Source organism: Prionailurus viverrinus, chromosome A2 (genome assembly GCF_022837055.1).
Source record: "Prionailurus viverrinus isolate Anna chromosome A2, UM_Priviv_1.0, whole genome shotgun sequence".
NCBI lineage: Eukaryota > Metazoa > Chordata > Mammalia > Carnivora > Felidae > Prionailurus > Prionailurus viverrinus.
This window is the reverse complement of record NC_062562.1, coordinates 82,896,401-82,911,934: the sequence shown is the minus strand read 5'-3', so window position 1 is coordinate 82,911,934 and position 15,534 is coordinate 82,896,401. Positions and strand designations below refer to the sequence as shown.

The following is a 15,534-nucleotide window of genomic DNA, read 5'->3' as shown; positions in this document are numbered from 1 at the left end:
CTGCTTCGGTTGTTTTCATCAGAATACCAAATCCTAGGTCTTAAATTAAAATGACAAAATTCTTTCTGGATGACAGATGAACTTTCATTTTTAAAAAGTAGTTTCTCTTGGCTTCCAACTTTCCATCATTTCTCCCTATAAATAAGCTTGTTTTCTCATGGAAATATTGGTTTGGTTTTTCTGGCTGATAATAGTGTATCTACAGAATATAAATGAACAACGTCGCCAGCACCTCCCTGAGAAATTCAAAACTCATTGTCCCTTATCATAACATCATCGTTACATTGATCCTAGAGCAAGTGAAGTATGGGAAGGACCCTTTAAGAAGGATGTTTCCCACCTGCGCGGAGTGAATTAACACTTATAGGCTAACAGAGTATCACAAAATTAAATAAAACCGTGGCTCTTTAGTAAAATTATGATGGGTTCCTTTACATGGACACCCCCTTTACATGGGGGTAAGCCCCACTTACCATATCCTACAGCAGCTTTGCTCAATGGTGGCTTGGAAGCCTCATCTGGATTCCTGTGCCCAATCTTCCTAAATTTACTGAAAACACTTTCCACAGGTGGACCCTGAAGATGCACAGTTGTTACAAGTTCTTTAAGTAATTCTTATGCATACTGCAGTTTAAAATACTGTCCACTTGTTTTATAATCTTCTTTGATCAGTTATTATTATGCAACTAAGAACCTTAATATATGAAACCAGGCATTGTCTTGGAGGGTTGCAGATTTAACAAGAGGAAGATATAAACTACAAGCAGCACAAAGGAAGCCAGTGAGGGGGTTAGCTGTGTTTGCTGTCAAGGGTGGAATGGGGCTTAGACCTGAGTGCTCCACAGCTAGGTTTGTAGCTAAGTTTGTAGCCCTTCACATGCCCTGCACTCTTGGGACTAGAAGGCAATCAACCAACCAGTCTTGTAACAATGCTAATGTCTAGAACTGCACCTAGTATAACAGAGGCACTCTCCAAGACCCTTGTGAAATAACCAAGTACTTGGGTACAATGTGTATTGCAGGGGAGCCCTGCCCAGAGAACGGGAGGAGTCCAGGCTCCGTATCAACCCACCACAGCTCTCCACGCAGTGACTACGCAGCCTACACCAACAGCAACCATGCCGCCCCCAGTAGCAATGCCTCTCCGCCCGAAGGCTTCGCCTCCCACAGCCTGCAGACCAGTGATGTGGTCATTCACCGCAAAGAGAACGAAGGCTTCGGCTTTGTCATCATCAGCTCCCTGAACAGACCTGAGTCTGGATCCACTATCAGTGAGTGATGGCTTCACTTGCCTTTGCACAAAGGGTCTTGTGTTCGTTTGTTCTGGTGGTGGGGATACTGGACGTGCAGATCAGAGGACTGTCATAGGTGTCTTGTGCAGTGGGAAAATTACGGGCTGTGAGCACAAATAAGGCATCTTAACACATGATTAGCCAAACATTGCTGAACCTTTGGCTCAGGAAGAATACAAGATCATACCTGATGTTCCCCTGACCCCACAACTCCCATAAAAACCCTCATTCATTCATTTTAAACTGGGAAGAAAGTCAAACCAAGTGGTGTGGGATGTTGGTGTGAGGGGAAGGGAGCTGCCTCCTGTTTGATAGGATGAAATTAGATATGCAAAAGATCTGTGAGGAAAGCAGTCCAGGAGGGAGCCTTGAGGTTAGAAGGAGTTCAGCATTCCAGAACTCTGTAGAAGTCCAGTGTGGCTGTGATGGAGTGGACAGGGGAGCGCGGCATGAGACCAAGACAGGAGCCAGGCTGCACAGGGCTTCACACGCCCATGGGAAGAAGTCTGGATTGTAACCCAAGTCATGGGAACCCTGGAGGGGGTTAAGCAATGGACAGAAATCCAATTTATATTTTTTAAGTCTGCTTTTGTGCAAAATGAAATCAGGGGAAGAGAGCAAGAGTGAAAGCATGAAACACAGTTAGAAGGTCATGTAAACAGCCCTGTGGGTGCAGAGATACTGGAACCTTCTCCTAGGGTAGTAGCAGTGGAAAAGGGAGTTGTACGTGACTTCACCTGGGGTTTCTCCAAATCTGTGGGTCTGTACAACAGGTGACAGTCAGAGGTTGTATTTCTCTTGCAATCAGTCATCTTATAGATTCTCAGTCTTCTTGGTGGTTTTCCTTTTAGCAACACATTCCAGAAGTCACTCGGCCACTGGCAGGTGATAGGACAGAAGAAACAATAGGAAAATTTGCTTCTTTTTCATATTGAAGTGATTTAGTCCAAAATATTATACATAGAAATACCAAAACCAAGAGCATTTAGACAAAAAATAATTGAATCATGTTGCAGTCTTAAAATTCTTACAAACTGTGGTTGTTTCCAGCACATGGGGGAGGGGGAGTCGTCAAACAATACTCAAAAAATTAAATCACTGAGAATGAATAAGAACTTTCTTTTTTTTAATGTTTACTTATTTTTGAGAGAGAGAAAGAGAGATAGAGCACAAGTAAAGGAGGGGCAGAAATAGAGGGAGACACAGAATTCAAAGCAGGCTCCAGGCTCCGAGCTGTCAGCATAGAGTCTGACGTGGGGCTCGAACTCACGGACTGCAAGATGGTGACCTGAGCCAAAGTTGGACCCTTAACCGACTGAGCCCCCCACGCACCCCAAGAATGGATAAGAACTTTATATGATACAGTTAATGTTATCAAAACACCACCAGGACTGAATAGAAACAATTACCTTTGACAAATTCAGGAGTGAAAACTATAAAAGTGTTGAACCTCAGCGAATATGTTGCAGAAGCTAAATTATATACATTTGAAAGTGCAATTTTATTTCTCTTTCCCTTCATGACAAGATGAAGAAATAAATCCAATCTTTAAGCAGAGAGTAAAACAGGATACTGTCAGTACAATAGATTCACCAAGATTAAAAGGACATAAGACTAAAGATTTTTGTGAATTATATAAACAGCGTTCTAATAATTTATACTTGGGGAAAATGTTCACAGAGAGCTTTTGTAGCTATTCCAGTCAGTCAGATTGTTTACTGGGGAAGGAAACCTAAAGGACTGGAATAAAAATAAAAAGTGTACCACCACAGTTAAAGTGTTAAACATGTATTTAAGGTCTCAGCTTTATTCGAAGTGTGACAGCATTATTGCTAAATGTAGAGGGAAGTGTGTGTGTGTGTGTGTGTGTGCATGTGTGTGTGCACACACATGCACTCATTACATAGAGAAACCACAAATGCTTTTTCTATTGCAAATAAACCCATGCATAGGTAGATTTGGAAAACAACAGGTACAAGTGCTTATAATTAATGTGAATTTTTCCTCCTACTAAGTGACATTAGACTGACCTCAAAAGAATAATTCTAGCCATTTTCAAAATGGTATATTATTTTATATCACCCTAGAGAGTGGAAATATATTCATAATGCTTCCTGGCTTCTTTTCTCACATATTTATTTCTTTCAATTTAAAGAGTTTGAAATGCAAGTTGCCCCCATGTTCTGTGGGAAGAGCAGTTATTACACTGATGGCCTGCAGCGTTTACAATATATAATTTGCAGCATGCACCTGAAAGCTTTCTGGACCTAATGCTGCTTCATACTTAACTTCTGTTACAATTTTGAGCTCTAATTTTGAACAGAAATGCTAAATGCCTCATGAATAGTAAAGAGCCACCCCCATGTCACATATCATTGTCAGAATATCAAGGGTCCTTGGCTCTATGAGTCTGGAGAGCATGATACGATCAGGTACTCAAGAGTCACAATCAATCATGGGGCTTGGGTCACTTCTCTCTTCGTGTCTTACCTGAGCCCAAGGACCAGGAACATGATCATGGTTTTTCTCATGGCTCCTGAGCCTTTTTCATTGGCAGACAGAGTGCTGTTTTGTTATGCCTTTGAGAGGTGAACCACCTAAAGTATATGCCTGGATTCAAAACCTGCTTCATCAATGCCCACCTGTGTGACCTTGAGGAAGTTACATGACCCTTTGGGCCACAGTTTCCTTGGCAGTAAAGAGAAGATAATGTTAGTCCCCATGCTGATGGGCTGCTCTGAATGTTAAATGAATTAGTACATGGAAGTGTTCAGACTAGCCCTGGCTCAGAATAAGCACTAAGTATGTCACTGTTGCTGTCTAGACCTCTGTCATCTTTCCATTCCATTAGCTGCTCAGAACTCACATGGGCTGTCTGTTCCATCAGACATGAGTCAGCACCCCCACTCTCCCAGAACAGCTAGATATGAGCAGCCAATGAACAGCTCTGAGGTCCAGCTCCTCATCCCCACGTGCTGACCTTCTGGGAGCACAGTCTTCTCCCCCCGCCACCCTGCAGCCTGGGTTGGGGGTTGGGGGTTGGGATTAAAGCAGCGGAAGCCACACCAATCCAGCTGAGTATGCCCTTTTTTTGCTGAAGCTTCAGGCTGGAAGTGTCCCCAGAATTCTCTAGCCAATAAACTAGAAACATCATGGGAAACATAAAAATTCAGGCCCGAAGCTGTGCCTTTTACAATCTCCTACAAATATGATGTCTCTATTGAATTTATCAGAGAAGACAGGAGAGATGGAGAAAACAAATGTAAATTTCACCACCCTGAAGGTGGAAAAAAGAGTTACTTTCTGGATGCTGGATGTTCAACCAGTTGAGAACTTGGGAAGTAGGGTTCCTGGATTATTTATTCCCTGGCCTTTAGTCTGGCCCACATTTCTTTTTTCCAAAATATTGTTTCCCAAAATTTAAGAAGAAATTTCCTTTATATTAGTTAATGTAATTAAGGAATGCCATTTCCTTCCAAAGCCAGTGACCCAGGAGGCCAAACATTGCTTGGAAGGAGATAGAACCTAGAAGCCTCTATCTGAGGTCCAGCAATATCCTTCCTGATTTAAAGCGGGAATAAGCAAATTTCCTGAGCATTTTGTCCCATTGTCCAAAATATTAAGTACTTTTTTTTCAGACCCTAAAATTGGAACCAAGAAAACAAAATGGTTTGCAGACCAGAGCCTGGGACAGTAATCTGTAACAGGCAATTGAATTTTAAATTCTTTAAAACATTCTAACAAATATTTGTATACAAAGATGTTTGTTTCCATATTATTGATAAACATGGAATATTGGAAACCATGTTAGAAACTTCTCAAAAACTGGAGACTTTGGTATATTTGGGAAGTTCAAGGCATTTCCTGCCTTTGTCTAGCTCTGTTGTGACTCTCACTGAGGTCTGTGTGCACAGGATACAGGAGACTCAGGTCACTGTCTGACTCCAAGCAGAGCAAGTGCTTGCTCTGTGAAGATGCCCCTGTGGTCATGTGCACTGGGGTTGACAGGTTGGGGCTTCCCAGCCCAAAGCTGAGCCCTGACATCCAGTTTTCACTGAAGAGCTATCACCTGTCTTTGTACATGCTTCCTGTTACTTTCCCCAGACCTGCTTTCCTACCAGAGGTTCCCAAGAAGGGCTTTGGCACAAATGATAAAATCAAAGTAAACCCTCAGTCTCCTGCTGTTCAGGAAAGTTATGTTGGCATTTATGGGGTAGACGTACACAGGCAGCTTCCACATCAGTGGGAGAGGTGGGCAGTTTGTTGAGAGAATTTATGAATTTAGATGCAGGCCGATGACAAGCTGAGAGGGAGAACATATTCAGGACAGCAGCCACAGCAACAATCCAAGCAGTCACAGTAGGGGCACAGTCATCATGGCCCTTCCTGCCTTCATTGGTATTGTCCTAACAGCAGGGACTCTGTTTTCTTTGGGGGTAGGGGTGGGGCCTCAGGGGCTACAGAATCAGGTTCTGGACCTTTCTAGTGGAGGGTGAATATGAAGTGGGCACCAAATATTGGGGTGCATGAGAACGGCAAGATGAATGGATATAGACTCACGATGAGGGGAGGATTTCGTGATAATTCTGGGAGCATGTGGGTGCTCTTACCTGTCCCAAAGTGCTGGGTCATAGGCAGACACTGTTTGAAAGTAAGTGGCTAGTAAAGGCTAGGGCCCTCAGAGAGCCACCCCCGTCCCCAAGCAGGCCAGAGTTCCCATCCTAGGAGGATGAGCCAGGAGCCCCTTTCCACACACACACACACACCTGGCCATTGACCTTACTTTGTACATCAGAAAGCTCTGCACACCCTTCAAGCCACTCTTGGCTTATGCAGGAGTCAAAAGAAAAAAAAATGCAAGCATATCACCCGTTAGCATACTGCCAGCTAATGAACAATCTTTCAGCTCTGTGCCGGCGCGAAAAATCTTTGTTTCCACATGTGTGCATTCTCTGGCACGGGTTGGAGTACAGACGTGGTCATTGTTAACTTTCCCTAAGGCCCACTGCAATCTGACATTCTAGAACGAGTTCGTTATCTTTGGTAAAACGCCCTGATGATTTTTCTCAGTATCTTTGATGTTATCCATAGGGTCTGGAGTTTAAAATTTTTTCTAGAAATGCAAAGGCTTACCTAGCGGGTGTCTTATGACATTTCAAGGCATAGTTTCCTAAAAACGGTGAAATAAAAGTGAACAAAGCAGTGAAACGGTTTGGGATTTTTCCCACCAAAACTCATCCCACAGACCATGCAGCCACTGAATAGTCATTTGAATTTAGGGAAGTACAAATTAAAACCAAAAGCCAGGGCGCCTGGGTGGCTCAGTCGGTTAAACGTCCGACTTCAGCTCAGGTCATGATCTCATGGTTTGTGGGCCGGAGCCCCGAGTCAGACTCTGTGCAGACAGCTCTTGTGTAAAAAGCCTTGGGTAAAACTGAGGCCTGGGTCGTATTTTTCATTGGCACAGGCTATCATTTTATTTATTTTTTTTAATATGAAATTTATTGTCAAATTGGTTTCCGTACAACACCCAGCGCTCATTCCAACAGGTGCCCTCCTCAGTACCCATCACCCACGCTCCCCTCCCTCCCATCCCCATCAGCTCTCAGTTTGTTCTCAGTTTTTAAGAGTCTCTTATGGTTTGGCTCCCTCCCTCTCTAACTTTTTTTTCCTTCCCCTCCCCCATGGTCTTCTGTTAAGTTTCTCGGGATCCACATAAGAGTGAAAACATTTGGTATCTGTCTTTCTCTGTATGACTTATTTCACTTAGCATAACACTCTCCAGTTCCATCCATGTTGCTACAAAAGGCCATATTTCATTCTTTCTCATTGCCACATAGTATTCCATTGTGTACATAAACCACAATTTCTTTATCCATTCATCAGTGGATGGACATTTAGGCTCTTTCCATAATTTGGCTATTGTTGAAAGTGCTGCTATAAACATTGGGGTACAAGTGCCCCTATGCATCAGCACTACTGTGTCCCTTGGGTGAATTCCTAGCGGTGCTATTGCTGGGTCGTAGGGATGAGGCTGCTGGAGGCCCCCAGGAAGCTCTACCCCACACTTTACCCTACCATCCTCGAGAGTAATGTGGCACACTCCTTGTAATACCCTATGGTTACAAAGCCTTGCCCTAAATGAAGTCTCTAAATATCAGTAACTGATAAGTGCCTTGTCTTAGATTTTATTGGTTTAGGTTATAGCAGTGGATCTTCTTCACACCTCCATATCGAGGTCTGTTCATTGATCATCTTATTTTCTTTTAAGTGCATTTATTTATTTTGAGAGAGAGAGAGAGAGTGCTGGAGAGGGGCAGAGAGAGAGGGAGAGGGCTGTCAGCACAGAGCCTGATGTGGGGGCTTGAACTCACGAACCGTGAGATCATGACCAGAGCTGAAACCAAGAGTCAGATGCTGAACTGACTGAGCCACCCAGGCACCCCATGTTCATTGGATCGCCTTAAAAGCACAGGTACCTTGTGGGACTGGTGCCAACGTTAGGACCTTGACCCTCTCTAAATCACTATAAGTGTTGACCAACCAATGTTCCAGCCCTAAGAGTCACTGCTGCAAAGTTTCTTAAGTCCTACCCATGCAGTTGAACATGAGAATTAGAAAATGAGCCTCATTCCTCTGTTTCTCATTGTTTTGCAAGGCAAATTTCCCTTCGTAGTTCTTAATAAGCATTGTAACATATAACACTGCATTCGCCTAATCCTTAAATGAACCCTCTGCTTTGGGTTCCTTCAGTGACACAGTGCTTTCACCTGGAGCTTGATGCCGACGACAGCTCACTCAGGAGGCATAATGGTGTCACCCACACCATTAACATGAGTGCTGCTGTAACAGAAGAAATATGGTGGAGGGGGGCAATTTGGGGCACCACATAAAATGCCAGTTTTCCTCCAAATATCTGGCTTCTAAATAGAACTCATGAGACAATAAGATAAACAAATGTCTTCACAATATTATAAAAAATCTACATATACAAAAAAGATAAGATGTCTTCATAGTCTGTACTGATGTACATATGTTTTAATTCAAATCGATCTCATTTATTAGTGTGATTTACTTAACACTTCAGGAGGTAGTCAGGAGGCTAAGGTAGGAGTGGATGCATCAACAAAGATGTCACTTGTGATGGACAGTCCAGTCTTCCTATAACATGGCCCTGATCATAACACCCATGATAGAAATATCTACAAGGTAAAGTTCCAACACACTGTTCTTACATCCAAGACCCTACATGACATGGACACAGCTGCAATTTATCCACAACTCTTTGTGATTCTACTCCATCAAAGCTGGCTTAGTTACTTACCCCTGAAAGACAATGTTTGCTTTTCCATCCCAGTGCCCATGTTTTGCCCTGCTGCCACTTGGAATGATGGCTCCTCTTTACCAGTAATAAATGTTATCAAACTCTCTCCAAGGCACCATGCTAAAAATCTTACATTGTGTTTAATTTCATAGTAACCCTGTGAGGTAGACTACTGCCCAAATAGTAAACATCTCTCATAAGCAGCTCAAAAAGCTCTTAATGTCTTACTAAGACTCTGCCTGACCCCTTACCCTTCTCCTTGAAGTGTTTTCTCTAACTCTTAATTGGAATTTTTGCCTGTAAACTCTTTAATTGTTGACTGCTCCTTGACTTCCTTTCTGTTATTATGCCTGTGATTAGCTATCTAATATTGTCATTTTATTTTTCATGTGTTCATGGTTTGCTTTCCCTAAACAGATTATAAGTGCCTTAAGGGCAAGAAATGATGGCATTTCTTTGAATCTCTCACAGTTCCTGGTAGCATGTGTTTCAAGGATTTGTCACATAATTTATGTTGGAGGGACTGGATTGGATTCTCCAATAATAATCCAGTGCTGTCTCATCAAAATAAAAGTGGGAATGTGCTCTGCTCTAACTTTCCCTGCACCTAAACCTAGCCACTCTGTCCCTCCAAAGCAGCAAGACCTATCTCTGAGAACAGGCAAAGCAGCAGAGGATCACTTAGGGGGAGAAATTGTGTGCAAGCTGGTCCTTGCCCAGCATGAAAAATTACACTATAATAAAGTGGAACTGGAACAATGTCCCAGACTACAGGTTTCCCATCCGTTGTTTTCAGCCTGAGTAAATGATTCAACAGCCAGCTCAGAGCCTGGCGAAGTCTCAGATAAGAGAGCCCTCTAAGAAATCAGGCTCAAGGGAGCCGCCTCTGTGTCTCTGGGAAGCCCCTCTAGTCTCAATCATCTGGGTTGTGAAGCCCTTGTCCTCTGAAGGACCAGGCTGTAGCCTCAGCATGCTCTCTGATTTACCTCCTCCTGGCACTGGCTGTTCCTGGAATCGCCATCCATTTGTGTGAACACCACCTTAGCGATAGTTATATTGTCCTACACAGGAGGGTTTGGATGGCATCCCAAGCGCCTTGGAAAAAGTATTCCTTCAGGTTAGTTATTCATTTCACATTCGTCATTAGCAAACAACCCATTTCAGTTCCAAGTGAACAGCTTCTCAATCACATTACTTCTTTAGAGGATCTTACCCAGCTACAACCAGGATGAATAGGACCTATTGATCAAACTTCATTCTCTCAATCCTGAGCATGACTACTTTTGATCCCAAGTTAAAACCTGGCTGCGTAGGTCCTACCAGGAGGCAGACAAGCAAACACAAAAAGATTTTATGTCAAATTCTGAGTACTCTGATATCTGAACATTGAAGCATCTATTAACTAAAATGGAAAGACGATTATAAAGATTTCACTCTCTTAGCACTAACAGATTTAAAGATCATTTAATTGTAAGAGTAAGTCCACAGAGAAACACCATCATTCTTATTTATTTTCAAATAGAGGAGCAATGCAACCTATCAAAGAATCTGTGAGTGCTCACAGTGCATTTTTTTAAATACCAGGCCATTTTTCTTATCGTTTGAATGGAGCTCATAAATCATGAGTTTTCCCCTCCAGGAAATCATTTTTCAGGAGAGTTTTTATTATTGTGTCCAAAGACTCTCCAGGCAGCAGCAAAAAGTGGATGTGTGGATGTCTTCTTACCTTCAGCTTTTTGGTTGTCTTAAAAGCTGGCAAAACAGTAGCTGTTTCTTCAGGGCTTATATCCTGCAGTTCCTTGTTAGTGCAAGTAGATTGTAACTACGAAGAGAGCCCAGACCTCAGGGACAGGATCACCCTCTACCAGTGCACAATGTCTATCACTCTCCATGGAGTTTAAATGAATTCCAAGCCTGCAGGTCACTTTTGCAGAAGGCACTTTCTCTTTATAATCTATTCAGGGCCCCACTGAATTAAATTCTCTGTAATTTTAATTTTTCTTCTTTTTTCCAACACTCAACCACATAAGAAAAGCTGGTTTCATATACACAATTGTGTTAAAACATGTTGTTAAGTGAACACAGTATTGTCATTTATCACCATTTTTCAGCTATGTTGAAAGCGTGTTGTAAAGGGATATTTCTCCCATTTGGTCTTGGATGAGTAGCAATTTTTTTTGATCCCCTCCCTTCACCAAGGGCTCAGGAAGTACCTGTACCCAAACTAATTTCTGTCACACCAAATCTTGGTAAATACTTTTTTTATTTGTTCATTTCACTACCATTTTGCTTTGTAAGATGGGTTTGTTCCCAACCAAACTATTGCCAATATTTCACTTGGAATCACTTCTAGAGATTAATTAGTCAGCCTCTTCTGGGTGATGATCACTAGGCATTCCAAAGGTGTACAGTGTTAAAGAAAATTTACTAAATAGTGGGGCCTGCTATTGCCATTTTAATTTTCCAGTTTTATCTCTTCCAGATCTTATTTCTGTAGGGTTTGTTTCACAAACATGCCCAGATGTTGGGCACCCAATGAACCCATCTGCTTTCAGGGGTGAAGTGTCCAAAACCTTCTGTTAAGAGGCTGTTCATCATAAAGATGTATATATATGGATTTGTCATGAAAGGAGGGTCTTTCAGAAATCAAGGAAGAGCACATCATTTAAAAGATGGGTCCTTATGGTTCTCTGACACAGAACAATTGAGATAACATGAACTAGAAGAATATTCCAACTTAGAATTCTTCATTCAAATGTGTTACAGACTTGCTAGATGAACAGCAAGATGAAAAATGCTCATATTCCTGTAGATACTTGATGAAATTAGAACACAATAAAACCTGGTTGCTAAGTGTCTTAGTCTGTTCAGGCTTTTATAGCAGAACACCATAGACTGGTGGCTTATAAACAACAGAAATTTATTTCTCATAGTTCTTGAGGCTGGAAGTTTAGTATCATGATACCAGCAGATCCAGTATCTGGTGAAGACCAGCTTCCTGGATCATAAGCAGTCATCTTCTTCCTGTGATCCCACATGGCAGAAGGGGGGCAAGGGAGCTCTCTGGGGTCCCTTTTATAAGGGTACTAATACCATTCATGAGGACTTGATCTTCATGACCTGATCACCTCCCAAGGCCCCACCTCCAAATACCATCTCTTCGGGGATTAAGTTGCAACATATAAATTTGAGGAGAACACAAATATCCAGTCTATAGCAGCACATTGGCCACTGATACTGATGCTCCCTCATGCTAAGTGGACAACAGAAGACTAACAGTATATAAGATCACAAGATTTAAAGCATGCCCCCAGGTACCTAAGTTTGTGTCTTAGCTGAAATTAAGCATGACTGCATTTCCACTCTTGAGAGACTAAGGTGAGCTGTTACCCAAAAATGCTTTCCACATGCAAAACTTAGTTACATCAGGCCCTCTGGCCCACCACTGCTAATGCCTTAGTTGAGGTTCTAGATTAGATTGTGCAGTAGAACTTTCTTAGATGATGGCAATGTTCTATGCCGCACTACACAGTACTGCAGTCACCAGCCTCATGTGGCTATGGAGCACTTGAAATAAGGTTAGTGTGGCTCAGGAATTAAATTTTTAATTGCCTTTTCCGTTCCATTCATTTAAATAGTCCCATGCAACTAGTAGCCACACATTGGACTGCACATCAAACACTGCAGTAATGCACTGGAGCATTGTAGTGGCCTGTAGGTGCCCTCCCTGCCACTAGCCTTCTTGACACCCTCCTACCCACCCTCCACACAGCTACCATGGCATTCTGTCTAAAATGACTAGTCTGATGATATCACTTACCTTTCCTGATCCATTGGTGGCTTCTCATGTGGCTGTAAAATAAATTCCAAACCCTCAGCATAACCAATAAGTCCTTTTGCAGTCTGTCCCTTCCTTCCTCTGTTGGGTCTCACTGTTTGTGCTCATTGGCATGCCCATATCCCCCAGTACAGACCCTGCTAATCCACCAGCCCAATGCCTTTGCCAGGTCACATCACCTAGGACTGTGGTGCCCACCTGGAAAAGTCCGATTCATCTTTAAAATGCAGACTAGACAATGTTTCTTTCTGAAGGCTTCCTAGGCAGCACCCCCCAATCTCCCCTTGCTACCTCCTATCTCCCTCCTCCTTATTTGAGAGCAGTTATTTTTTACTTACATCTATTCACTTCCATCCAAAACCTTCTCTTCACCTCCCCCCTGCTTTTTCACTCTTTCCCCCATTTTTTAAAAAGTTTATTTATTTAGGGGCACCTGGGTGGCTCGGTTGGTTAACTGTCTGACTTCGGCTCAGGTCATGATCTCTCCATTTGTGGGTTCGGGCCCCGCATCTGGCTCTGCGCTGCCATATAAGAGCCTGGAGCCTGCTTCAGATTCGGTGTCTCTCTTTCTCTGTCCTTCCACCACTTGTGCTCTCTCTATCAAAAAAGCAAATAAATAAACATTAAAATTTTTTTTAAGTTTATTTATTTATTTTGAGAGAGAGAGAGCACAAGCAGGGAGAGAGAGGGAGAGAGAGAATCCCAAGCAGCCAGCACAGAGCCCTGTGCAGGGATGGAACTCATAAACTGTGAGATCATGACCTGAGCCAGAATTGAGAGTCGGATGTTTAACCTGGCTGAGCCACCCCAGCACCCTACTCTTTCTCCCATTTTTAAGGTTTAGTCAGATATAGTTAATTTTACCCCTTTTAGGCTATAATCTGTGAGTTTTAGCAAATGTGTTTAGTTATATACCGCCACAGTGAAGTCAACCCCTCCATCCACTCCCAGCCCTGGCAACCACATACTTGTTTTCTGTTCTAGTTTTGCCTTTTCCCATATAAATGGAATCATGCCCTAGGTAGCTTTTTGAGTCTGGCTTCCCCCACTCAGCATGATACAGTTTATATTCATCCATGTTGCTTCATGCCTCCACATTGGTTCCTGGAAAAAAAATATTCCTTTGTGTAGATGTACCATAGTTTGTTTACCCATTCCCCTGTTGAAAGATATTCAGATTGTTTATTGTTTGGTGATTATGAATAAAACAGCTATGAAACTTTTCACTTAGGTTTTTGTGTGAGAATAGTTTTCATTTCATTTGAGTAAGCACGGAAAAGTGGGCTTGCTGGTTCATGTGGTTTCCGAAGTGGCTGTACCATTTTGTATTCTCCTCTATGAGGGTTCCAGATGGTCTACGTCCTGTGTGAGTGCTTATTTTCAGGCTTTCTCATTGTTGTTGTTGTTTCCATTTTAGCCATTCCAGTAGGTGTCTGGTGATGTCTCATTTCGGTTTGCATTTGCATTACTTCCCTAAGGACTAATGATGTTGCAGGGCTTTTCATGTGTTTTTGTGCTTTCCTTCTATCTTCTTCAGTGATGTGTTTTTCCACTCTTGGTCTCTTCCCTCTAGCGTGTAATTGGTATTTCACTGTGGACAACAAAATACATTTTCAGGCTCTTTAGCCTTCCATTTTTCATTTCTCACTCATTTCTCATGTTAGAGTAATAAAACTCATTTTATGATGATGATCTCAGGTGAAATTAATCATGGAGACATATGTCTGCTTGGTAAAACCAAAAACACATATAGTCACTATGCTTTAGAAAGCAAGGGATGAGAGAAAACGCATGTAAGCAGAAATCTGAATGAAGTTAAGGTCTACAGTATTTGGATAAGAAAGAGAAGGCTAAGAAAGAAAGACTATGAGTGACAGTTCCTTTGCAAATAAGGAAACTCTGGCATGATTTATTTGGCCACTCACAGGTCACACTGAAGTTGCTTGCAAAATATATATATATGATCAAGATCTTCTAGCTCCGGAGCACTTTGCTTGAGGGCCTTTTCATATTTAGTTTTATCCAGTCATGCAAAATTGCATTATTTCAAGTTAAAACATGATATACCCTGTTAGTGGAACTTTGGCTTCTGTGGGAAACTGAAGACCCAATAAATATTCATGTAATCTTCTGGATAACATATTGAAAAGGACAGCTGGCTCAGGAGGGATCATTTGCCTGGGTTAGTATCTGTTTCCGTTTACATTAAGAAAATATTGCAAGAAGTTATTATCTACCAGAGGGCTTAGGGGAATACAATGAAAAGCTGATACTGTACCTGATTGCTTTTGACATTTACCTATTGTAACAGGGAAACCGTGTGAAGATAGCCAAGTGACTTTTTACAAAACACAATTTCAGAAGCTATAAAAGGAAAAAGGAGATGGCAGAGATAGAATACACTGCATCTGTAAAAATGAGAAACATGACTTGTCAGCAACACCTGCTTGTAACTATAACCATTTCTACTGGGCCTGCTGAGAAATCACTGAAAGCCAAGTACACTAATGGGTGTGAAGTCTCAAAAGGCAGTCAAAAAATACAGAGGAAAAAAAACGTGGTTTTATGGAACACTTTTAACCCAATACCTGGGGCTGACGAAATGTAATTTTATGACATTTTCTGAACTCTTGAAAAGAAAAGTTGCAAGTTTGTTTCTTTTGTTTGTTTGGTTGTTTTTGTTTGTTTGTTTGTTTCTGTATTTTTATCTGTCAGGGATACAGGAGACAGCAGGACTTTTAAAGTTTGGTCACATAAATTGTTGACATTTTTTATTTTCCAAATAGATTCCAAATCTCTATCTGGTATACTGAAATACTGATGGCAACAACTGGTTTAAATTTACAAAAGATATATCCAGTTTCTAATTAATGGTGGTAAAATTGTAACATGCTTATCTCCTCCCATTTCTTAGACACAAATAAAATGGGAGTAAATGAGCAAGAATGCAACAAACATGAGTGGAGAAGATATTCTACAGACAAAAAAGTGGCAACACATTTTGCAGGAGAGAGGAAACTGAAAAACCGAAATGGACAGCAGATATTATTTCTTTAGAAATTCAGAGCAGCTCAAAACTT

General features: G+C 41.8%; 1 protein-coding gene across 2 annotated transcripts in view; it reads left to right on the top strand.

The window, feature by feature from the left end:
• MAGI2 (membrane associated guanylate kinase, WW and PDZ domain containing 2) overlaps positions 1–15,534 on the top strand; it is a 1,356,537-nt gene that overhangs the window by 1,199,744 nt on the left and 141,259 nt on the right. For both annotated transcript variants that reach the window (XM_047848847.1, XM_047848846.1), the window contains exon 15: positions 1,023–1,271. In XM_047848847.1, coding sequence (XP_047704803.1) covers positions 1,023–1,271 — 249 coding nt within the window. The remainder of the gene's footprint in view (positions 1–1,022; positions 1,272–15,534) is intronic.